This window comes from Tachypleus tridentatus, chromosome 13, assembly GCF_004210375.1.
Source record: "Tachypleus tridentatus isolate NWPU-2018 chromosome 13, ASM421037v1, whole genome shotgun sequence".
NCBI lineage: Eukaryota > Metazoa > Arthropoda > Merostomata > Xiphosura > Limulidae > Tachypleus > Tachypleus tridentatus.
Window position 1 is genome coordinate 117,451,051 of NC_134837.1, and position 26,136 is coordinate 117,477,186.

The window sequence follows — 26,136 nt, forward strand, 5'->3', positions numbered from 1 at the left end:
AACAAGTTAGTGAAAAGAAAAGTGCAGTTACACTGCATGATTGTTAGTTTAGTTATAATGGGTGATTTATAAAGTGAAAGTTACAAAGTTGTATTGTAATAACAGAGATAAAGAACAATTTGTCTTGTTATAAAGTAAACAAACCCACCTATATAGACTTTGACAGAAAAGAAACAATTATTTAGAACTCTGGATACAACTGTGATAACCAATAATGTAAAAAGGTTTTGTACTTAAGTTAGACTTGTTTTGAATATATTATTTTAAAACAAGTGGATTGTGTGTTTTCCATTTCTTGTTAAAATTTACCACCAACAAATCACAGACACTTGCTGTAAAGAATCCAGCCTTATAAAGCAACACAAGTTACATGTACACCTGCTGCTTACACACCATATCCAGGAAAGGGGCAACAACTGTAGAACACTGTAAAAATAGTACTTAGTTTGGGAAAAATGGCAGCGCATGCTGAGAACCAAATAAGCATATTTATACTGCAACAATTTCCACACCATGTATGAAAAACTTCCAAAAGTGATAAGTAGCATGTTGCAAAACTTTTTCATCACTGGATACTACACCTAGAGAACATTAGTGATCAGACAAGTGAACACAGAGATAAAGGCTGACAAATTCTGCTTCTTATTATGTGAAGAACGGAAACGTCTAACGACACACGTCCGGGAAAAAAGGCTTGGTTTGCTAAACGTGTCGTGCAATTTGACTGATGTACAGAGATCAGTTACTTTCAATCAGTATATTGTCATCAGTAGGAAACGGTAGATGTTGTTTGCTGGTATCTGAACATTCGCAGGCTATTATACATAACAGACGCTTGGTTACATTTGTGAAAGGTTTACCTTATTTGTAGTCTGTTTTATTCACTGTTATGTCACCTGAAAGTAGACACAGGTTTAACACGATAGAACATCGTAAGTAAAATGAAATAGTCTAAACAAAAGAGAAAATATAGCGATTTACGAGCGCGAATATTTAAACCACATATCGAGAGGACCCCTGGTATAAAACTTAAGTGACATCACTTCATTTTAACCACATATCTGGAAGAATCCTGATATAAAACTCAACAGTGACATAACTTCATTTAAACCAACGACCGGAGGACCAATGGAATAAAACTCAAAAGTGACGTCATTTCATTACAACCAGATATCCGGAGGACCCTTGGAATAAAATTTGAAAGTGATACCATTGTATATATGCACGAGACCACAATAATTCCAGCGAGAGGGTCTAAGAAGAGTTTGACCTCAGATCCAAGATAACGAAGCCCACTACTGACCAAATAAGACGATTTTGTTATCACAGAAAAGCAGGGTTAGAGAAGAAGAGAGAAGACGAAATTATAGTGAAAAATACACTATTAAACCTCAAATCAAAAATAAACAATGGAAGAAGTATCTTTTTACCGATCATCAAAACCTAGAAGATGAAGGTCGCGAAGAAAAGAAAGTTGGGGTTATAGGAAACTCGTGTTAAACCCATGTACAATAAGAATCACGACTTGACGTGTTCGTAGAAAACATCTAAAATAAGATGTCATATTTACAGAAAAGGCGAACCATTATCAGTTGGTGGTTTAGCTTGTCTTCCTTGATGTTCACAGGTAATTTTTAGAATATGTTAATGAATCTTGTAAACTGTTTCATTTGGTGTTAGTTAACCATATGTTATCTCTGGACGTTCATTAGTTAATGCTAACAACAGGGAAGTCAGTTTTTATTTCAATATTCTTCACAAAACTTGTGGTTTATTCTAACATTTGTGTTTAGAAATAAGAAATACCTCATTACGTATATAAATAATTCATAAGTATAATTGTTATAAGATTCATATTATAATTGTTATGTAATTTGTAGATATAACTGTTATATGATTCATAGGTATAATTATAATATGAAGAAACACCAATTATTAACTTTTCCTTCAGTTTAGATAAAATTATAACTGAGTAACTAATTGGTGTATAAGTGATGTGCGTCACACTGGTAACTAACTGGTGTATGATCTACACTGAATAACATCATCTGTAGTTGGCTAAAGGAATTAGAGCATGAAGTTATGTTGTGCGAACTCTGTTTTTCGATGGAAAGAAACTTCTATAAATGTTAGAAACAGCGTAACCTCGTTTAGCAATGTTTCCAACAGAAAGTATCAGAACATGTGTTGAGTCTAAATACGTGGTTCAGTTGTTGTAGTTCGAGAACTTGAATATATTATACACAGTTAGAGGTTATTTTGTTTGTTTAATTGTTTTTGAATTTCACACAAAGCTACTCGATGGCTATCTGTGCTAGCCGTCCCTAATTTAGCAGTGTAAGACTAGAGGGAAGGCAACTAGTCATCACCACCCACCGCCAACTCTTGGGCTACTCTTTTACTAACGAATAGTGGGATTGACCGACACATTATAACGTCCCCACGGCTGAATGGGCGAGCATGTTTGGCGCGAGGGGGATGCGAACCCGCGACCCTCAGATTACGAGTCGCACGCCTTAACCCACTTGGCGATGCTGGGCCGCATACATTTTCGTTTCTTACCATTACTGTCAGAGTGCCCAATAATAATACAATAACAACCAGATAACTTCATCTTCTTTCCTCATATCTCGACAACATGATATTTCTATTTTTTGTAAGGGTCCTGACACCATAACTCTATCTTACTCTCATCATTATCTTGACAACATAACTCCATCTTGCTCATCAATATCCTGACAACATAACTCCATCTTATTCATCAATACCCTGACAACATTACTTCATCCTATTCATCAGTATCCTGACAATATAACTCCATCTTACTCATCAATATCCTTACAACATAACTCCATCTTAGTCATCATTATCCTTACAACATAACACCATCTTAGTCATCATTATCCTGCAATATAACTCAATCTATTTATCAGTATCCTGACAAAATAACTCTATCTTACTCATCAATATCCTCACAATATACTCCACAACGATTTATTTAAGGCAACTTGTCCAATAAATCTTAAAATTAAAACCTGGATAAACATTTGGAAGGTAAAATACAAATTGTTGATTTAGTTGACAACCAACATGTTACGATATCATCTAATGAAGTGTAAACCTCGCGAAAAATGTAGTCTTGTCAGTTTGGCCCTCAGCCAAGTAATTTTTTTTACTGTCACATATAATCATTGATGCATATTTTAAATTAAAAATAATCCCATAATAACCATCTTATCCTTCAATATTTCTGAGAATTTACATAAAAATTATCTTCTTCATCGTTACCATGACAACACAAATACGTTTTCGCTGTTTGTTATTTGACAATCCAAAGCCGAGATTGTTTCAAAAACGTGTCGTATATTTTGTACAAACCAGACAAACATGTAAATAAATATAAAGTAAAATAGTGGGAGCGTCAGGAAATTAATGAAAATGACACGTCAGTAGCTATATATGTTCCGAAATAGTTTATAAAACAAAAACATGCAAGAAGCTAGACTTTATTTATATTGGTGTCACGACCTTCTCACCGCCGAGGAAAATAAAGGTTTAGACAATAGAGTCTTTTCACCCATGTATCCTTCCGTTTCGAAAACGAGGACGTGACAGCTCAGCTGTCCAACTTTCCAACCGTGTCTCCAAGTAACGTAATAAAACGTTACACGTGGGAGAGGTCGCTGACAGAGGCAGTTTATAGAAATGTCTGTTAGTTATGTACCGGGTTTCTAACGTTTACAGAACTGTGTGTACGTTATCTGTCGACGCACAGCTCAACCTGGCAATAAAATCTTTCTCTTCGTCACATGACCAGGTAGTTAGGGCGTTCGACTCGCAATCTGGGGGTCACAAGTTTGAATCTCTGTCCCATCAGACACCTTCGCTCCTTCAGCCGTTAGAGTATTTTACTGTGACTGTCAATCCCACCATTCATTGGTAAAATAGTAATCCAAAAGTTTCATGGTGATAACTAGCTGCCTTCCCTCTAGTCCTTCACTGCTAAATTATGGACGGGTAGCGCAGGTAACCCGTGTGTAGCTTTGCGCGAAATTCAAACTAATATTCGACGTATACACATGACTCCAGTCGTTGTTTGTAGATCGGTGTTGACAGCTTGTTTTACTAAAAATTGTACATAATAAAGCTAACCACAATAAGACCATGAGGGTGAATCGTAAGTCCGTAAACCTAGCACCTGATCACTAGAGCACTTTTACAATTGTATTTGTGTCTATGAAAAACGTATCAGTCACCAGCACGTTACCACCCATCAGCAATGTTTAGGCATTGACTGCTATACTTATAACCCATCAACAGCCTAAAAAGCGGGAAATATTTTAAAATGTGTGCGTTTTTTTCTTATAGCAAAGCCACATTGGGCTATCTGCTGTTTCATCCGAGGGGAATCAGACCCCTAATTTCAGCGTTGAAAATCCGAAGACTTGCCGCTGTCCCACCGGGGACAATAATTTGTGGTATTGCTCGGATTTAAACGCTGGTCGCCAGCTTCGAAATCCAGAATTCTAACATTGCGCCAAGCCTTGTCCTTGTAGAACGATTAAGAGTTGAAATAATCATATGTATGTACTATGTGATACCTTTATTTCTCATTGCTTATATCGAACATTCATTTTAGTGTAAAGGATGAAACGGTGATTAAACAGATTGAACCTTATTGTTATCAACATAGAACTAATTCGTAGCTATGCTTGAAATACATTAGACCCTAATTAAATTTGTAATCATGACCGAACACAGTAGTGCACTTCTAGGATGACGGCCGAAAACACCGTTAACATTGAAAATACTCGAGAGTTGGCTTAATTCAGTTTGATAAATTTGTTAACGTTTAGCCAGCTAATGTTATGTTCGTATCATTATTAAATTTCATTTAACTTCAAACTCTTGTCATTGGCCGTTTAAAACTAAGCAATTTATTTTGATTATAAATGTTACATTTTTGAAATTAAAATATATTCATTTTTTTCACTTTCAGGCTTAATTTCCTCTCCCATATTTACGTATTTACTTTCTCTCACAAGAAAACGAGAAACATTTTATAAATAATTCTGATCAAATGTAGCTATAGATAATGACACGGATAATAAAACGCATCATTTCTCTTTTCAACTCCTCACCACTACCGTGAACTCAGCGGTATGAGTCATGTCTCCTGGTTACAATCAGAAAAGTTAATTCCAACCGGAAGGAGGTGAAGGGGGGGTTGTGTTTCGACCATGTAAATCAGACATCGCCCAACTAACATATAGCGACAAACAAGCATTCAGCATATTTAAATACCAGGGGAAGTTAACAGCAAACCAGATGGTAATAAACTTTTACTGTATGAATATGTATCCGGTAACAACCTCAGTGCTGTACAATACAGGCTAGTATTAAGTACGTAAAAGGAAAATATTTCTTTCCTGAAAACTGTTATGTTGGTCCCTTTCCCGTCATCGAACGTGCTCGCCCTTTCAGGCGTGGATGCGTCGTAAAGTTATGGTCAATCACACATTTCGTTGGTGAAAGAGCAGCCCAAGATTGTTGGTTAGCTTCTTTCCTTCTAGTTTATCACTTCAAAATATTAAGGGCATGATATTGAAACTGTTCTACAAACGAAACAGGCTGTTATAATAACAAAATGATTTTCGATACAAGTAAATGATTATAAAACAACAAATTTATTTGTGACACAAACAATAAGTAATTTATTTTGATATAATAAAATCGTTTCTGACACAAACAATACATAACTGATTTTAAAATAAGTTTGATGAAGAATTTCGATCTTTCCATGTGTACAGGATTCAACCTTTTGATAAACATTTCTATCACGTAGGGTGTATATAACTAATGGAAGGTATTTAACTCGTAGGGGATATATATTCTTTCAGGTGTATCTAACTCGTGGGGAGTATATAACTCATGGGGGTATCTAACCTATGGAGTATATATAACTAATGGGGGATTTTAACCTGTGGGGTATATATAATTAATGGGGGTATCTAACATGTGGGGTATATATAACTAATGGGGGTATCTAACCTGTGGGGTATATATAACTAATGGGGGTATCTAACCTGAAGAGTATATATATATAACCTGTTGTAACGTTTTTAATTGCCACTTCTCATGGATTTTATCCATGTTTACGATACGTCCTCTTTCAGGTTTTTAGAAGAATTAAGCCTCATTATTTCCAACAAGGTTTATTAAAAATTAAAAATATTTTCATAAGTTTAGAGAGTTTTATAAATTTTATAAATTTATAAATGATAAATTAGATATGATATTTGTCAATCCATTTTTACGCTTGAGACCGGTGATTTCCACAAGTGTAGTTTTATAATTTAACATTAAAAAATAAAACGTTTTAATTTTCTTTCGTTGTTTCTAAAGTTAAATTAACCTGAATACTTTGTGAATTTGTCTTATGAATATATATATATTTTTTTAATTTAATGCCCTTACTGCTACGATACTTATTATTTTATTTCCCTAGAAATCGTTTCTCTAGTGTTCACCAGGAAATTTGTTTTCTGAATTTCGCGCAAAGCTACACAAGGGCTATCTGCGCTAGCCGTCTCTAATTTAGTAGTGTAAGACTAGAGGAAAGGCAGCCAGTCATCACCACCCACCGCCAACTCTTGGGCTACTCTTTTACCAACAAATAGTTGGATTGAACGTCAAATTATAACGCCCCCATGGCTGAAAGGGCGAGCATGTTTGGTGCGACGGGGATTTGAACCCGCGAGCCTCAGATTACGAGTCGAAAGCCTTAAACACCTGGCCATGTCAGGTCTCACCAGGAAAGTATTGTAACAAATAATTCTATAAAGCCTTTAGATACTGAAACTTTAAAAAGTATAATAACTGTTCAAAAACCTGACGTAACATTTCATAGAACAAAACTGTTCGTCACTTTCTCACAAATTTAAAAGAAACTGTAAATTGTATAAAAATTATAGTTTCAGACGTTTTGCTTCTATTTTTAATTTAACAATAGGATAAAATAAATAGTGAGGCTATCTGTGTTATGTCCACTAATGGGATCAAAATCCGGCTTTTAGTGTAATAGTCATTCAGACTTAAAAGCTGAGCTACTGTATGTGTATATGTGGGGAAGGGGGTGTTAAGAAAAGCTGGAAAAAATTGTGAAAATTAAAATGATTTACAAGGTTAATATATACTTATGAACTTTATACTTGTTGAACATTTTGTGATTAATACACACTCAAAATCATTCATATGTACTAAAAAATTACTTTGAGTTGCTTCTGTTTATACACGTGAGTCATCCTGCTGCCAGTAAGGGTAGCCGTCCTGACGTGTATCGTAGGTTCTCTCAATTAAAACGAGCTGATCTAGTAATAGGTTGGACGATTACGTTTTAAGCCTAACAACTTAAGTAGCTGTTAGGTGAGAGGATATCTGTCTATATTATTCAAGGTTTAATTTAATTAAACTAATTTGTTTTATCTTAATTTTTCACTCCCTCACTTTTTATTTATATGTAGAATGAAGGTAAAATATTTTAATTGGATTAGTACAACAGGAATGACCACCTAAGATCGATTAAAATCGCCACTCTAGTCAAGATTACGTAAGCTGAAACTGTGAGACGTTGGTAAAGTTACTGTTTCTCACAACATAGTATGAAGGATCTCGGTCCGGATACGAGACCAAACACAAAGTTTTCACTGAAACGTTCCATTCAGTCATTGTGTACTTCAAACAGTTGTAGAAATGAAATGGAAATTGATTTTATTTCAAAGGAAGAAATACCGATCACATCAAGAGATAAAACACGTACATACCTCTATGCAATCGGGCTGAAACTGACACTAGATGGCTTATAGAAAGAAAACATGAAGCACTGATGTGCTTTGGACATGATAGCCTTACCATGGAGCTTTTTTACAAAAAAACACAACGCTTCAACACTATTACTAAGATGCACGGTCTTCAGACAGAACATGATAGGGCGTTGCGTTCTGTACTTGATGATGTGGTGACATTGCTGAAACTTTTAAAATAATAATTTACTTTACCTCCGTGATTTAAAACTGTGAAATGTTGGGAAATAATTAAATTCTTACTACTAAAGCACCAACTTTATTGGCACGGATACACTCTGTGTAAACATTTTAAAACATTATTCATCTATTGATAATTATTGTTTGTTCTTAAGGGCAAAGCTTTTATAATGGATTATCTGTACTATGTCCTGAGAGAAATCAGTGTTATAAGCCTTCGGACTTATTTATTAACATTTTATAATTGAAGTATTATTTTATTACATTTCATTTCAGAAAAAAAAAAATCTTAATCAGTTTGTCTGAAAATAAAAGTCAGGCTTAAGATATAAGACAATTACTAATGCCTTTGAAGGAATATCTTCTAACAGAAACATCTGTAATTTTACAGTTTCTGAAGTATGTTATTTTCCTGCGGAGTTACAAGGTCCATACGTTGTTCAATCTCGTGCCTCTCCTGACTTTGGTGGACAGTATGTAACGTACTCTGACGTCATAGTAGAGGTGGATTCGGTAATACCTTGGGGGCGCTGTCATCGACGGGATGGGAAAAATGTTATCCTTTCTGAGAAGTAAATCATTTCAACTATTTTTACAAAATCTAATTAAGAACCAGAAATTACCAACTTTTGTAAGAGTTTGGCAACACATCTGCTTTGTTTAGAGCCGACGAGGCCGTTCGTTTGTAAAAAGGTTATTCAGACCGGCTAATTACGACAGACTTTAGTTGTGGTTGGTGAGGCGTATACGTTCAGTAAATTTATTTATGTTACAAATACATCAGAATTAGGGTTAATACTTATTGAACACTATTCATTTTAACAACATTCATTATTAGTTCGTTATTTTCTTGAATAACCCGCTTATTATGTAGAACTAACAGAATTACTGTACACTTTTTTTTCATATAAAAATAACTTTTTTTTATAATCAGTGAACAAGGCTAAAACCAGTCACATTTGCAGATATACCATTATTATTTTCTCATATATGTCTCGTGAGTGATAATTTCATGCCTGTCTGTCATGTATTAGATGGAAGAAATGTATGCGATGTTTCCACCTGACGTGGAAAACACCCAACTTTATCCAGGTTCACATAAAAGGTAACTTCTGTTTTAAATCTGTTTTTTTTCCTTCTAAAGTAAGTTTCGTTTTATATTAGGTACACGTTGACCTGTCAATAGTTAGTGTTAAAATACTGAACATACTCAGTGAGATGGACCTCACAAAATATTGTATTTAGTATACGTGGACGTGTCAACAGTACGTGAAAAGGAACTGAATATACTCGATAAGTTAGACCTCACGAAATTAGCCATGATTGGTACTAAACATATTATAATATTGTGGTCTATTCATTATCCTACTTCATACGTAGAATCAAAACTCTTGGTTTAAAGCAACAATTGCTTGTGTTAAGCGAAGTTACGTAATGAGCTCATTTGTCCTGTATCCATCACAGGTATGTAACCGCAGTTGCTAGCGTGATAACTCCTCAGAATTACCTCTCATGCAAAAGTAATATGAACACTACAATCAAAACTCCTAACAAAGTAATTTAATATATAATGAACTCTCAGAACTTTCTTTATAACAGTTTCTTTTCTCAATCACGAAGTAATTTAATATTTAATGAACTCTCAGAACTTTCTTTATAACAGTTTCTTTTCTCAATCACCTTTGGAACGTTCTGATTTTCGATAAAACTTATTTTATAAATAATTTAAGGCCTAATTAATTTTAATTTTATCAGTGTATGGAAACCTCTTTAGCTCCCCAACAAGAAAGACAAAATTATAAGTACAGTGTGTAGAAAAAAAACCAACAATACATATCGGGTGAATGAATCAAAGATAAGAATTTCCTCAACAATATTTGGTCTTTCTACCATCAGCCAATCAACAACAATATTTATATTAAAGTGCTAACATCCCCGCTAATTTTTTAACTTCTCCTAAGATATGATACTGGGGTGCCGTCTGAAGCCTATGCTATGTGATAGGAGTTTCCTAAATTAACAATAAATCAATTTTATTATTATTACCGTGTAAATTATTAAACAACTTGTCTTACTGTGTAATTATAATCGAATAAAACGAGCAAATATATAACGTTCCTAAATGACTTAGTGTAGATGAAACGCGATATTTTGTGGTAAAAGAAAGAATTACGGAAGTTAAATAATTATTTTAACCGAATAGTCAACGGCTTTTTTTTATATAATTTGGAATTTATTTACTTTTCAAATGCTCTGCATATCAAATAATAGATATAATATTTAAAATAACAATATACTATTTAGAACTGGAGACATGTCACCCCAACGAAGAGGCAGCTCTTGTGTCATGCCCTGATGGAGAAAAAGGGTTTACGGAAGTCATGTTATACAGTAAGTAAAAATGTTATGATTCGGAAGCTCACAAAATGGTATCATAATTTTGTTTCTTTTGATGCAGTTTTTGTCTGCAACACAAAACAGTATTATGTTATTGATAAAATCGTGTTTAGTTAGAGACAGGGCAGTGTCAATGATTCCAGGAATACAGAATTTAAAACTAACAGATATTTTTAAGCAAATCTTTAATATGTTTTTTTTATAAACCTAATGAATATTTTAACATAATAGCATTATTTAAACAATATGGCAATAAACAGTGCCAACTAATGAGGATAATTGCAATATTTGCTATTTGTCTCAGTAAAAATAGCTAAACAAGCCAGACAATATAGACAATAAATAGATGTAAAGTTTGTCCATGTGATAGTATCATAAATAAATACAAGTAGGTTTTGTCCATGTGATAGTATCATAAATTTAATGTTTGTTATAGGAAAACAAGACCACCAAAGTGCATTTACTATACAAAATGTTTTCTGTCCAATCAACGGAAGATTCCGTTTTACATTTCATGGCAGCAACGGAAACTACCGTTGTGACCAACCATACTCTGAACTCAGCAATTGTCCATACGGAAACGCTTTGGAGTTACACTTTCACCAGTGTAACTTTCCAGATACTTGTAAGTTAGATGTTTACACAAGTGATTTGACGATATCTTAGCAGCTGTCGTCATGGCAACACTTTCTATTTCTTATCATACCTTTCCAATTATTTATGTAAAGATGACGTATTGTGTGTACATTGAAAATAACTAAAGCTAGTTGTAGGATGATTTCTCTTCTATAAACAAATTACTGTTGAAATATCTTGTGTTGTAACAAATAAGAGGAAATTTCACTTTCAAATCTAAGTGTTTTCTGATGGTATTTCTCTAGTTGGATGACAGAGGATATGTTGATTGTACTTCCTCCACTAAATGTGCTGGAACATATACTTGTTCATTAACATTCACACTGTTCACAAATTAACAAAATTAATTCATGTAGTTCTCCTTAACTCTAACAGAGTTACTGACTATTACTTAGGCCATATTTCTTTATTTAGCCATAAGTTATCTGTGTCTGGGAGACTGGCAAGGACCAAACAACGATCGATACGTGGCGCTGATGGACTTGAGTGGAAAATCAGAAAGGAAACCAAAATTTCGGTGTGGGGTAAGTTTTTACTATTTGTATAAGTGTATTTGGTGTGTAAATATAGGACAGTCACTAGTTTTCCAACTCAAAACTTTATTATAGATTTGATTAGGTGAATGTAAAGATATTGTCAAAATCAGTTTCTTTATTGTCTTACTATTTACTTTAATTATATATTGTTGACTTGGTTTGTTTAAAACTGAAATGTTTTAATATCATCAGAATACACGGTTAGATAATGTTAAATATAAAACACCGTCGTAGTTAACTACTGATAGTAGTAAAGGAGGTGACGTAGTTGTTTCTGGAAACTCTGTATATCAGTATGAAAATAATCTCACTTAGACATTTGTGTGAACTCTATCTGAGGAAATAAACTCATTTTGCGGTTGGAGAGATTAGTATAAAAAATCTTGAGCGTCATTCCAGTGTCCTCCAATGGGGCAGCAGGAAGTCTTTGTGTACAATACTATATGGTCCTATACACATCAGATAGACCAGTGTGGCTCTTCTTTTAAAGAAACAAACATATATCTAACATCAAACTGATCCTTAACGTAGAAATAATTTAAAGATAATTATTAATTCAGTTTCACAACTACTGACCCTGTTTTCAGCTCTACAAACAAGATACGATATCTGGCCAAGTGTATTTTTCCCTTTCGGAGGACTCAACTTGCGTCTCGGGTCTTTTGAGTTCTTCTGACGGTTATGAAACGTTCATTTTAACTCCTCGTAAGTATCAGGTTTAATGTTTTATAAACTGGTAACATGAATGGATGGTTAACATTAACTCTCAAGTTAATGACTTGTTTTCACACATGCTGATAATTTTGTATTCCTGCCTATTACAACTCTTAAAAGTAATTCTGTCATGTTAAGATTTAGAGCTAAAATATTGTCCGGAATTACTTATTATCGCTTTTTAATATTCACGTACAAATTCATGAATAACTTCTAGATATTATTTCAGTTCCTTCTCGGAGTCTCCCAGCTCCAGTTCTCACTGCCAGATGCGAATTTCCCTCTTGGCTTCAAGGTCGGTGGGAAAACCTCGAAGTGAAGGGAAATAAATTTATCTATGAGGATCACCGAAGATTTCAGATGATCATTGGATGGTGCGTTGCCAAGGAAACTCATACTCCATTTGAGCATTACCACATCTATACTATCACTCAGTGGTGAGTTAAATAAATATAGAATGAAAGCTGTATTACGTTGGGCAATATTTAGTTTTTAACAATTTTTATGTTAAATCTAGATGTAAAACATACATAAGATAAAATTAATCATCTTTTATAACTACACAGTATTTCCTTTTATAAGAATACCTATAACTACACAGTGTTTCTTTTTATAACTATAACTATAACTACACAGTGTTTCTCTTTATAACAATAACTATAACTACACAGTGTTTACCTTTATAACAATAACTATAACTACACAGTGTTTCCTTTTATAACAATACCTATAACTACACAGTGTTTCTTTTTATAACAATACCTATAACTACACAGTGTTTCTTTTTATAACTATAACTATAACTACACAGTGTTTCCCTTTATAACAATAACTATAACTACACAGTGTTTCCTTTTATAACAATACCTATAACTACACAGTGTTTCTTTTTATAACTATAACTACACAGTGTTTCCTTTTATAACAATAACTATAACTACACAGTGTTTCCTTTTATAACAATATCTATAACTACACAGTGTTTCCTTTTACCACAATATCTATAATTACACAGTGTTTCCTTTTATAACAATACCTATAACTACACAGTGTTTCTTTTATAACTATAACTATAACTACACAGTGTTTCCCTTTATAACAATAACTATAACTACACAGTGTTTCCTTTTATAACATATAACTACATACCTATAACTACACAGTGTTTCTTTTTATAACTATAACTACACAGTGTTTCCCTTTATAACAATAACTATAACTACACAGTGTTTCCTTTTATAACAATATCTATAATTACACAGTGTTTCCTTTTACCACAATATCTATAATGACACAGTGTTTCCTTTTACCACAATACCTATAACTACACAGTATTTCCTTTTACCACAATATCTATAATGACACAGTGTTTCCTTTTTACCACAATACCTATAACTACACAGTATTTCCTTTTATAACAATATTTGTATAATGACGGAGTCACAGGTTCTTTGAATATCTGTAAATATCTTAGTAAAAAGTTTGAGTTTGTTGTTTTTCTTTTTTCTGTTTCTTTTTTATTACGTGATGACAAAAAACAATGGTTTTTTAAAACCACTGTCACTGAGGTGACAGTTTTAAACGAAGTATCCGCTTTTATAAGTATTTTTAATAAGTAGTAGTAATTTAAAAAATTCATAATTCTAGTGTAAACGATATTATCATTACCCCTTGAAGTTAGCTTTCTTACAGAAATTCTATGTAACTTTAAAAAGCTTAAGAACAGGATGAAACAGGAATTACCAACCAATAATAGATAAACAATAAATAGCACAATTGGAACCTCATTATATTTAGAACTTGGTTATAAATATAACCTTCCTGTGTCTTTTGAAACACGAAATTAAGAAAATACAAGTAAATAAAAACCTTTAAAAAAAGGAGGAAGTTAATATAGGAATGCATAATATAAATCCTTCAAACATAAGACAGTAGGGATGGTATTTGTATCAACTCAGTAATAACTGAATAGTTAGATATATGTTAATTCTTGCTTGTGTTATTATGTAACGATGATGCAAATGCCATCCATACATTTACTTCACTTTTGTGAAAAGTGTTTACTTTATTTGTAACTCTACAGTCTTAATTCAGATGTTTATTCAATATCATTTTTATTATATATTTTTAATCAAGGTGTTTCTTTAACCTGTTGATTGCCAAATATTTCAGCTGCTATAATACAACTGTAATGCTTCTTCATTTTGTAACGTTTTTCGGGACGCCATTTTGGATCGAAAGTGAAACGATTTGTAAATAGGTCAAATACTTGTATGGTGCTGACATCTAGCGTTGTAGTTAGGTATTATTGAGAACGAAGTAACTCGTCCGTGGCACTGTGTTACCGATCGGCTTGGACGAGTTATCTCGTCTACGGCACTGAACAGGTTAATATCCCATTTCTAATACGTTGTCTAAATTCACGTGTTTTTTTCACATCCTTTTATCACAATGTGGTTCTTTACTGAAACATTTTCTAATAACCTCTTCTTATCTTTATTTGGTTAACTTTCACAGTGGACAAGAAGCTTATAACTGTATTTGGCTTCAGAAACGTTCCAGTAACGTCCTGGAGCTACAATTGGGAGATAATCCAAGTAGTGGATACGTGCAGTTACTTTGTGGTCATCACATGTTCCGGTCAAACACGTGGGTCACTCTAGGAAGTACGTCAGCCTTCCTACTGTTTATTTTAGAATTATTCTATGTAATATGATGCAATAATTTATTCATTGGTTTTGTATTTGACGTAAAGACAGGTGAATCTCTAGTCCAAGCCTCATCATCTGACATAAATCTTATAGTGTGAGCACGCTTCCAAGCTTTAAACTTTGCCAACTTTCCACCAGACCTTTCCATATGTGTGGTATTATAAATCTTGGGAGAATGAATTAAAGTGGAAAATACTGCACTTTAATTCAAATAGTTAAAATATTTCAGAGATAATTTTTACTCGGGGTGAAATTACCCATGTGCACCCCGTAAAGCCAACACTACTTTCCACACTGTGTGTATTTAACATGTTAATCTCACCTCTATATTTAGAATTTTAAGGTCTAAATTTTATTGTGACTTCTTATTTTTGTATAAATGTGAAATAACAAATAGGTAGTTTATGAAACGTCCACTAGGGAGACTGTACTTCTCTAAGTATCAGTGTGAGAAAACTTTGATAAATTACTAGAAAAAGCTGCACTGTCCTCATTGCAGGGATCACACCCTGGATTTCAGCATTTTAATCCCTAAGGTTTACCGCTGAGCCACTCAGTACTAGAGACATACTTTATTAAATAGTTTATTGCGTGAGTCACGTAAACGGTAGGAACAAAAGCATAATACAAAGTTTAATGTACGACAAAAATACTATACTAGGATTTGTGGTTTTCAAGTACATACTTGTAACTCCTAGCTTCGTCATTTCTTGATCGATTAGAGATTTAATTACATTTTAGACTCAGGAGGTCAAACTCTTTCAGTTGCTGTATTTGTCCACGACCATAGATTAATTTACTCTAATCCTGCTTAAAAGAATTCCAAATTGAAGTTAGGGTTGCTAATCTTGACAGTAAAGGGATTGTTAACCTCAGTAGTAAAGAGTTAATATTTTGGTAGTTAGGAATTATTAACCTTGATAATTTAATATCCAAGCGATAACCTTAACTGATAAACGGAAATATTAAAACTGACCTTTAGCCTGCTTTAGCTGAATCTGCTCTCTTTTTTTTTAAAGGGTTAGATGTCACTCATCCTGAATCCTGTCCAATCACAGGAAACTACAGTGGAATGACATCTGGTGGAGGAACATTATGTGCTAAACTGGCTACCGACTGTAATAATCCTGATATTTTACATTACTCAATTCGGGATTGTGGGAACAACTTGTATTCAAACGAAGGTTAGTGATACTCAGACGGTTAAGCCTAATGAAGTAAGAAATATTGCAAATTCAGAATGAAAAACCAAATAAACAAAAAAAGACGAACGCCTTTCTGTTATAAATATTTTAGTAAACAATCTTGGTTGTCCTAGATTTTTCTATTTTTATTAGAACAAGGCCTTCATGTTGTTTTACATTGATGTTAAAGAACTGTTTTCGGTATAATTTATACATATTTCTTTATTAATTACTTCTGAAATTTCCCTGAAGGATTAAAAAAAGACAATTCTGAGCCACTCATTGCTGCTAAAACAAAACAACAATAAAACAAAAAATACCCCCTACAATCTGGTGTTCCAGGTGACTGACCTCCAAATCTTGCTATTCGTTCAGACGGAAGTAGCTCAAGAGTTAGCTGGAGAGTGAGGCCAACCTGCTGCTTTCCGTCTATATTCTATCAGTTCATAATTGAGGAGCTCTTCATGTAGATGTACGCGAAAATTGTGTAACAAACAAACAAACTTGCATAGTCCAAAATAAACATGGACTTATAATTGTTGCAATAAAAAACTCTGAGTTTGAAGACAACGAGCAAAGTTTTATTTTAGAAATTCGTATAAATCTAGATTTCATTATTAGCTACCACAGTAAGTACCAAGAATAAATCTAGATTTCATTATTAGCTGCTACAATAAGTACCACGAATAAATCTAGATTTCATTATTAGCTCCCACAGTAAGTACCACGAATAAATCTAGATTTCATTATTAGCTGCCACAGTAAATACCACGAATAAATCTAGATTTCATTATTAGCTGCTACAATAAGTACCAGGAATAAATCTAGATTTCATTATTAGCTGCCACAGTAAGTACTACTAATAAATCTAGATTTAATTATTAGCTGCCACAGTAAGTACTACTAATAAATCTAGATTTCATTATTAGCTGCCATAGTAAGTACCACGAATAAATCTAGATTTCATTATTAGCTGCCACCTTGAGTCAATCAGTTGACATTTTGGTTTAATTATTTCTTCACCTTAATTATAGTTTTTGCAAATACAAAGATTGAAACAGTGAAGCCAAAGACCCCAAAAATCAAGGAATAATCGTCCTAAACTGTTGACTAGAGGAAGAGTAATTTGGCAGCACCTGCCACTTGAAACGGCTACCAATAAGAAAGAAGTGGGAATGACTGTCATTCTAATGACGCAACCCCAATTGAAAGTGTTCAGGTTTATATAATACAGTTTTATTATCATCTGTAACATTTATTTTAAGCTCTTATCATGTTACGAATTTTTGCGATGGCAATGTTTGACGTAAGCCTAACTGCAAATGAAAAAAAAAAATCTTCAAAATGATTGGTAAATTACTGACTAAACATTAACTTAGTAACCATCACACGAATACTTTAATAATAATGTCCAGCTTGGTGGGTAGGGGGCACTCGAGTTGCAATATGCGGGTGCAGATCTAAAACTCGTCACACCTAACATCCTCGCCATTTTAGCCATGATGGTCATTCCCACTGTTGGTTGGTGAAAAGAGTAGCCTAACAGTAGGCGGTGGGTAATGTTGACTAGCTGTCTTACTTCTAGTCTATCACTGCTAAATTAGGAACAGATAACCCCTTTTCCACGAAAGCCAGGCCAAAACAATTTTCAGTTCCCCCTTCCCCAATTTCCTTTAGTAAGTTACTCCTGCTATCATTGTATTCTAAATTTAAAAATTTAAAGTTTTCCTTTTTTATTCTTCTTCTAAATGAAGTGTTTAAATTTAGCTACCAAGAGAAGAGACGACTGGTACCACCAGCCACAACTCCACAATGTCAGACACCAACAACACAAACCTAAACGTAAGAACAAATATTTATAATTTTAAAGTACTTCACTTTTGTGGTCTATCCATTTTTTACTGGAAAATAACAGTGAAAAATATTCTATGAAACTTCTGTTATTAATATATAATTTCACACTTTAAAAAAACATTCCTGTTTTTATTCAACATATTTGAAAACTTTTCAAGAGAACTTTCCTCTCGTTTTTCAGGATGAATGAATACCTCGCTTTCGACGTTTAAAATATTTTCAAACGTTGCCACATTGCTAGTGAACTTTAAAGAACAGATTTGTATTTCATTTAAATAATTAAGTTTATCTGTAGAAATATTACGTCAACTTATATATATATTTTTTTATCGAATTTCAAAACTAATTTTAAAAAATATACTGGGAATACCTTGCAAGATTAAATTTTTCTGTCTCCTAGATCCGCACGAAAGATGAATCGAGGCGAGAATGGATTTATTATTGGTGTTTGTTTTTTGTTAGTTAAAAATAAAAATATTTGAATTAATAAAGATTTATTTTTCTAGAAGGAGAATATCGTTGTCTTGGCAACTGGGAAGAAAATGGAGTTCTGTATACTTATACCCAGCGACGTGATACTCCAGGTTTCCAGTGTTTCGTAAGTTATTATTTATAAAAAAAAAAATGGAGTAGAACGTTCACTTACCCAAATAAACATATATAAAAACACCTTATGCACATGGCGGGTTTAACTCTAGGTTTCGGGGATACGTTTCCTTGTGTTTGAGCTGTGAGCCATCGGAAAACAACCAGTCAGAAACACCCGCCACCAGAAGTAGCAACTTTTAATCGAATGATAGGATTGACTGTTACTCTGATAACGGACTTACTTAAATTGGAAACTGTCTACATTTTAAAATTATTTTGTTGAATAACGCATCATTACAATAAACTAATATATTTGTGAGGAGGACGTGGAACCTGAATATCTCGGAAGGTTACCGGGGGTGCTCAGTGGCTCTTTAGTTCCTCTTTAGCCCCTATTCTTGATACAGGTGAGGGGCTGAACTTGATGTTTGAGGTTTGGGCAGATGTGAAGTGAATTCCTGAGTTATAGAAACAAAAGGCCTTTATAGGCCATCAGGGCGTGGATACTCTATAAATTAAATGTCTAGAATTGGGGGGCTCGGCATGGCCAAGCGTGTTAAGGCGTGCGACTCGTAATCTGAGGGTCGCGGGTTCGCATCCACGTCGCGCCAACATACTCGCTCTTTCAGCCGTGGGGGCGTTATAATGTGACGGTCAATCCCATTATTCATTGGTAAAAGAGTAGCCCAAGAGTTGGTGGTAGGTGGTTATGACTAGCTGCCTTCCCTCTAATCTTACACTACTAAATTAGGAACGGCTAGCATAGATAGCTCTCGAGTAGCTTTCTGCGAAATTCAAAAAACAAACAAACGAACAAACTAGAACTGAATGTGAGCCGAAAGGGGAGTGACCCGAAAAATCCTACTTTCATTGGTCACACGCTGAAAAGTCTACATGACTACTGTCCAAATCTGGATACAACATATAATGGGAAGGGCTTCTGTTTTTATTTAAGACGATCCTGTGGATAGCATGGATTTTAGAGTAGGTATCTCGTTTGTAGTGATGGATGCGTCCTATTTAGGGTATGTCTCGTCTGTGGTGATGGGTGAATCCTGTCCAGGTATATCTCGTTTGTAGTGACGAGTGAATCCTGTCCAGGGTATATCTCGTTTGTAGTGATGGGTGTGTCCTATTCAGGATACGTCTCATCTGTGATGATGAGTCAATCCTGTTCAGGATATATCCCGTTTGTGGTGATGGAACTCGGCCTCCCCTAGTAGTTTGTTTACCCCCAATAAAAGCCAGATCAGCCTCCACACAGTCTTTCTCTTTGAGAAAGCTTTGAATACCCACAGCTTTGAGGTCATCGTGGGTTGGAATGATCCAGCTCTATGAGAGTGGGCGTACTTGAGGCTTGCACCAGCGAACCGAGTCCATGATTCGTGGGGGAGAGTAGTCGTAGAGTGTTCGGTCAATCATGACGAGAGATATCGTAGTAAGTGGCGGCGATGGTGGTCTGTGTACAGGAAGACCAACAGCGTGATTGGACAGCGCTGGCCGAAACGTCTGCGTGGCCTGACAGCCAACATCTATACTGACTCGTGATGACGAGAAACCTACTTGAAGTACCCATACTAGCCGTTTTGGGAATGCATCTATACTAACTATATGTTCACCTTCAGGTTTGTAGTTTGTCTGAAACTACTCTATTCCGATTTGATCGTTTAGATTTTTTAAATAACAATGTGCTTTTCATTTTGAAAATACCAAATAGAAGGAATACGTTTTAGTTTGGACTGAATTATGTCAAGAACTGGCAACCATTTGTTCATATCTTTGTAGTTTCTGTTGTTGTTGTAACCCTATCAAACTAAATTTATTTTAAACATTCTTCGTTCTTCAAAGTTAAAACTAATTTCCAATTGTTGAGATTCATTGTGGAACCTTAAAACCTATTAGAGGGAGTAATAACACTGGGAGTGAATTCATCTACAACCATAACTTTTGGTTCACTGCGGGGAGTAAAAGACAACTTGAAACAGCATACTTGTAAACCTCAAACAAAGAATATATAAAGACCCGTTTAATTAAATTAACTGACGTATCAGACTTCACCACACTATAAGTATCACCACAGCACTTGATTATCTTAAATTGAAATATGTTTTTTTATTGCTTGTGAGACAAAGTCTACCGTTTCTTTATTTCTTACGCCAATAAATATTTATTAATAAACTTAAGTTATAACTCAAACGATTTAACAGTATAACTTGAAGTGTTTTTGATACGTATTGGCAATTTGTGTTTTCTTATACAAAACTAATAAAAATATTCTTTATTAGTCTGGTAAAATATCACGAAATGGTGAAGAAGCATACATAAAGGAAGTTGGACAAAACTGTCTTCGAGGAGAAGATCCTTTCCTCTATGGAATAAAAGTCACCAGGAATGGTAAGTTGGACATAAGACGTAGGACAGATATGTCTCTTGGGAGAAATGTTTACTTTATGATGGTACAAAACTGACCAGGAATGATAAGTTTGCAATAAAACATAGAACATCATTTTTTCTTGGTAAACGTGCCCTATCAATAATCTTGGCTGTGAAGTTTTTAGCTTCCTTATACGATTTTTTTTTTGCTAAACGATGTTTGTCCCATTTCTGTTACCTAACTAACAAAATTATATTATCGTAACCCACGATGCCAAATAAAAGAAAAACATTTTAAAATATTCTACTTATCTTGACCTGTACTGACCTTTGAACGTGTTCCAAAGTATAAGGAGCTTCTGCAAAAATAGGAAAACCACTCTTAGAAAACAGAAATATTTCAAATAAACACGTCTTGACAAACTTTCCAAATAAACTATATTGTACCTGCACTGGGGGAGTGAGACGTAACAGATATATTATGATCAACTAGAATTACTATAAGTAAGGATGTCTGGGGCCATCTTTCACATAAAACAGCCATCAATTGCGAGGAATGACTGAAGGCTTGTTAGCCTGTGCTAACTTCAATGATACCAGGTGGAAAGTCCAGTTCTACCAAAATAGTATTTTAGGTTGGAAGATTCTCTTTCCTCGTGTGTATGGAAGGCATTATTCCTGTTTGATTTTAGTATACAGTTTCAGAACCTTTTGCTGTGCCAGTTTTTCTGTTTCCATGGAAATAACTAAAGAGTCTTTTCATAGAAATATTGTCTCTTTTAATTCTACGTTTTCTTTTATGAAACAAAGTGTGCACAAGTGCTAAACATGTCACCCATGTGTCAAAAACTAGGAATTTGACTTTATGGTATAGAACTAACATTGTTTAAAACCATGGTTAAATCCACATATATTATTATATTACACAGCAAACGACATCATTGAAGTTTGTTTGTACTTTAGAAGAATATTAGTAAAATAAAATAATAAAAACCTCAAAATAATATCATGCAGTGATGCCTTCATCTAATGCTGGACATTGAAGAAATATATACTGATTTGTGATTTCACGTTTCAAGTCTCGTCCACACTTCTGTTTAACTTTTCAGCCACGTGTCCATGGAACCCTCTAACATCATATATGCCAACAAGAACTCCTTGGAGACCTTCGCCTAAAGTTAAGTTGCCCAAATATCCTGTAACTTTTACCCCTTCCTTCAGACTCACCAGATGGCCATTGAATCCACCCTATGTAACTCAACCAACAAAAATTAATAAGTCAGGTTTACCTCACGAAAGAAACAGACCTTCATGGAGACCCCCTTACGTAACCCAGCGACCTCATAATGATCCAGGGAATAGACATCAACTAACTAGACAGCCATGGAGACCATCTGGTACCATCCAGCCCCCTCGGAAGAGCTTTCCTCCTACTGTAGTGCTACAGACAAGGAAACCATGGAGACCTGCTCTAGTCAGTCATCCACAGCATCCAAACCATGGGCCTAAACAACACACGAGAAACTCTTACCAGTATCCGGGAAGGTTCAATACCCCATCATGGAGACCCATCACTGGTAAGTAAATACACGTTTAACAAGTGCAGACCACATTATCATAGAGACTCAGGTTTTTTTTATAAAAGTTAAGGTACAGGATTGTAGAGACCCAGATACCAGGAGTTATAAAAATTAAGGTATAGGATTGTAGAGACCCAGATACCAAGAGTTATAAAAGTTAAGGTATAGGATTGTAGAGACCCACATACCAAGAGGTTTCTTTGTTTTTTTGTAAACGTTGGGGTATAAGATTGTTATTTTTTCTCAGTATTCAGTTCTTATTGTTTCGTCGATGGTTTTTAGGCAGTGTTTGACTTGGCTAAGAGCGTGGTTTGATGATCTACGAAAATTAGACCTATGAACTTCTGATTAATAAATAATACGACTCAAACCTGTAAACTTTGTAGAATTGATCTGATGGACATGTTATATTACTTTTTTTATTCAAGATTTGTCGGACTAATTTCTCAGTATCGTCGCTTAACATTAATCTGTACAATAAACTGTATGTATTTTTCCTATCATTGAGATCGACCCTGAATTTTAGTGTTAGTCGATCCAAACTTATTAATGGGAGAGATTCTTACAATTGTAATAATTCTGATACTCAGTTTTAGGTTTGGTATGAATGCACATCTGTGACTTACCTTTAATACATCCACTCCAGTAAACTCCGTTATATTTCAGGTCGTCCCAGGTCAAGAAGAAACAACAAGGGTGTGTCTAGCTCTTCAACACCTTACACCCTTGTGCTATGCTGTTCGACACTTTTGTTCAGTCACAGACGCCATGTTTATTTAGGGTGAAAAGATTATTTCAGAATATTAAACTGAGATTCATCAAGCCCAAACTCATACGATGGAGAAGAATTAGTCCTAACAAAATCCATGGTGCCTTGAGAATACTCAGTATTTCTTGGTGACTGAATCTTTGAACACCTACGAAGGTTGATTGTAAACAAATATCAATAATAAAAAACGGATAAAATACAGCAAGGTTCGACACTTTAAAATAATAATACAAAACTACTAGGAATAAGCATGCGTATAATACAGTACAATGTCGATTATCAAATAATTTTCACTAGAAGATTCGCTTAAATCGTCAATAAAAATCTTAGTTTACATTATGAGTGTCGTTACTAGCGGTGTTTTCGGTCGTTATCCCATGAACACCTGATAAAGTTAGGCCTGTTGAGCAATATTTCTAAAAACCAAAGCAAGCTTGTCTCATGCAAAGATACACATATCATGCCTATCACTTAGGCCAATATAGTTGTTACTGTTTAAGAAATTTACTGTAATATATTAATCTAGCTATTACTATAAATAACACTATGTAACACAAATTTTGTTCCTGGATAGTATGTGTTATTTTTTAATTGCTTATGTTGTAAAAGTACAGAAAATGATCATTATTCCCTTCAAACTTTGCTTCTGTGACCTGGATAATGAAAATTAGAAATTAACCTATTTTCTATGTAAAAAAGGGCAAATTTACACATTTTCATTTACATAAGGTCTGAAAAACAACATATGAATCAAGATTTACATGTATTTATATTAAAGTTATAGAAAAATGTTTAGAAGTGAGTAGTTTTTTGAAATTTGCGACTGTAACGTAAATCACTTTCACTTATCAGCCACCAAATATAGTCTCCGTCGGGTCGGGAGACGACGTTACCTTCGTATATTTTGTCTGATGTGGTTTGGGAGCAGAAAAGGGCGTTACAGTTCTTAGAATAGGAAATACAATTGAAAACAAGTTAGTATATAATCTGAAAAAAATAACACATTACAGAACATTTCACAGGACGCCTGTCCTGTGAAAGTGGGTTTTCTAGGGGCACTCCAGTCCCCCCCCCCCCAAACAAATTCTGAGGCACTTGGATTTATAGATTCCAGCCACTACGTGGCCCTGATTATGGGATGTTCCACTGATTATCGTGGGGTTGTTCAGCGGCTTACTTCTTTTCTGTCGGTGGGCTCCAGACTTGTTCACTTCCTTTTTGCCGCCTTAGTCTCACCCGACATTTTCATACTGCCCCACCTCACTTCATTGCCTCAAACAAGCCAAATTAAAATACAGGAAACCCCACCATGTACAGATAAATAATCTTCCATGAGCGGCGACGAAGAACCACAATGTTCCTGACCACCTATGTTGGGGAGAGAATTCCTCAGACTTCTTCCTCTCTAAACTAAACCCTTACCAAGGTTTCGTTTTGTAACATAATAGATATAGTTCTAAATATCTATAGTGAGATAAATAGACAGTGTAATATTAGGACAAAAACAGATATTTATATATCCCATAGCGACTGTGTTAAGTGTATGATCTGTACTGAGTCAACGACCACCGTTATGAGTTGGATAAAATTGTAAGATCTATCTGCTTAGACTTGTGTTGAAGTATATACATCTATTATAAGGAAAACTGTTTATATTCTACACTGACCGTGTTAATTTTGTGACAATAATACTAAGTTCGTGGCTAGGCCGTGGAAAATAACCAACGCAGTAGATTTTACGTTAGTGGTGAATGAAATAATCTGAAACAATGAATCTGTAGATTATGTAAAGTAAGGGTTACTTGATTATGTAAGGTTAGAGTAAAAAAGGTATATATAATCTGTTGCTATTATGTTAAGTTGTAATATCGTTAGGGTTAGATTATGTAAGTTAAGGTAAGAAGGCGATGTAATTGGCAGTTTGCTAAGTGTGAATTTTATAATTAGTGTTAAATTCTGGGCGTGTATAGGGGGACCTCTTCCCCTTTGCAACCTTTCTCAAATGTAGCATTTTTCAGTTTGTCGAATTTTAATACATTCTTTTCCCAACTTTACCCCCTCATGGTAAATTAAATAAACATTGTTCATAATGTGTGTGTGCGCGCGCGCACCAAGGAAAAAAGATATTTAATCAATTCTATGTTCTTCAGATTGTTCGATGAATCTTTTTTTTTTGTCTTCTTTTAATGAACAGTAAATGTCTAGGTATTGTTATTTTAATTTAGTATCTGCATACATGAATTTCAATAGGCATGCAATACAAAGTATTGCTGTTGAAAAATAATATTAAAATTTGTAAACACATTATTCGAATTTCAGTTACTCTGTTTTTTTCTCTTGATATTACTTGTATTTCAGCTCTAAACTTTACGGTTTTTTTATTATTTAGAGTAATTCATCAAACTGAGTCGACGTTTCCAACATTCGGAAGTAGAATTAAGGAAAACATTTTTAATTATGTTTCTGTGACAATCTTTATTAAGTTCATGTCATCATAATTATCGATTAATGAACTAATAAATGTTTGAATTTTCTATAAGTTGTATTATTTACTTAACGATGAAAGGAAATTCAAAGACTAATAAATATGTAAACCGAAGTCAATATAAATTTGGGCAAACAAACAAGGTACGTAAGTGGATTCGGACTAAGTGCCATCTGTCGGACGGATAAGGTCTTGTGTAAATATCAATATGATAATAATTCAGAGCACATTATAAAAATATATATTTACTTTACATTTTTTCATCCA

The 26,136-nt window shown here is 34.3% G+C and overlaps 1 protein-coding gene across 2 annotated transcripts; it reads left to right on the top strand.

Annotated features, from left to right (window-relative positions):
* Positions 1–26,136, top strand: LOC143238801 (uncharacterized). Of its 2 annotated transcripts, XM_076479341.1 has the most exons (15): positions 4–1,627; positions 8,434–8,614; positions 9,077–9,147; positions 10,347–10,433; positions 10,876–11,064; positions 11,490–11,599; positions 12,199–12,316; positions 12,555–12,762; positions 14,843–14,991; positions 16,056–16,220; positions 17,988–18,062; positions 18,581–18,672; positions 20,948–21,056; positions 22,145–22,612; positions 23,282–26,136. In XM_076479341.1, the coding sequence occupies exons 1-15, from the start codon at positions 1,558–1,560 to the stop codon at positions 23,398–23,400; spliced, it is 2,211 nt and encodes a 736-aa protein (XP_076335456.1). In that variant the 5' UTR covers positions 4–1,557; the 3' UTR covers positions 23,401–26,136. The 2 variants fall into 2 exon arrangements, with proteins under 2 accessions (XP_076335457.1, XP_076335456.1); XM_076479342.1 differs by lacking the exon at positions 17,988–18,062 and having other exon boundaries at positions 1–1,627.

What these genes read in the sequence shown, in the direction of transcription:
- LOC143238801 (XM_076479341.1), top strand. Translation starts at nt 1,558, where the DNA reads ATGTCATATTTACAGAAAAGGCGAACCATTATCAGTTGGTGGTTTAGC. An exon ending in TATCCAGGTTCACATAAAAG is followed by an intron (nt 9,148 to 10,346) that starts GTAACTTCTGTT and finishes TATACTATTTAG; the next exon opens with AACTGGAGACATGTCACCCC. An exon ending in AACGTTCATTTTAACTCCTC is followed by an intron (nt 12,317 to 12,554) that starts GTAAGTATCAGG and finishes ATATTATTTCAG; the next exon opens with TTCCTTCTCGGAGTCTCCCA.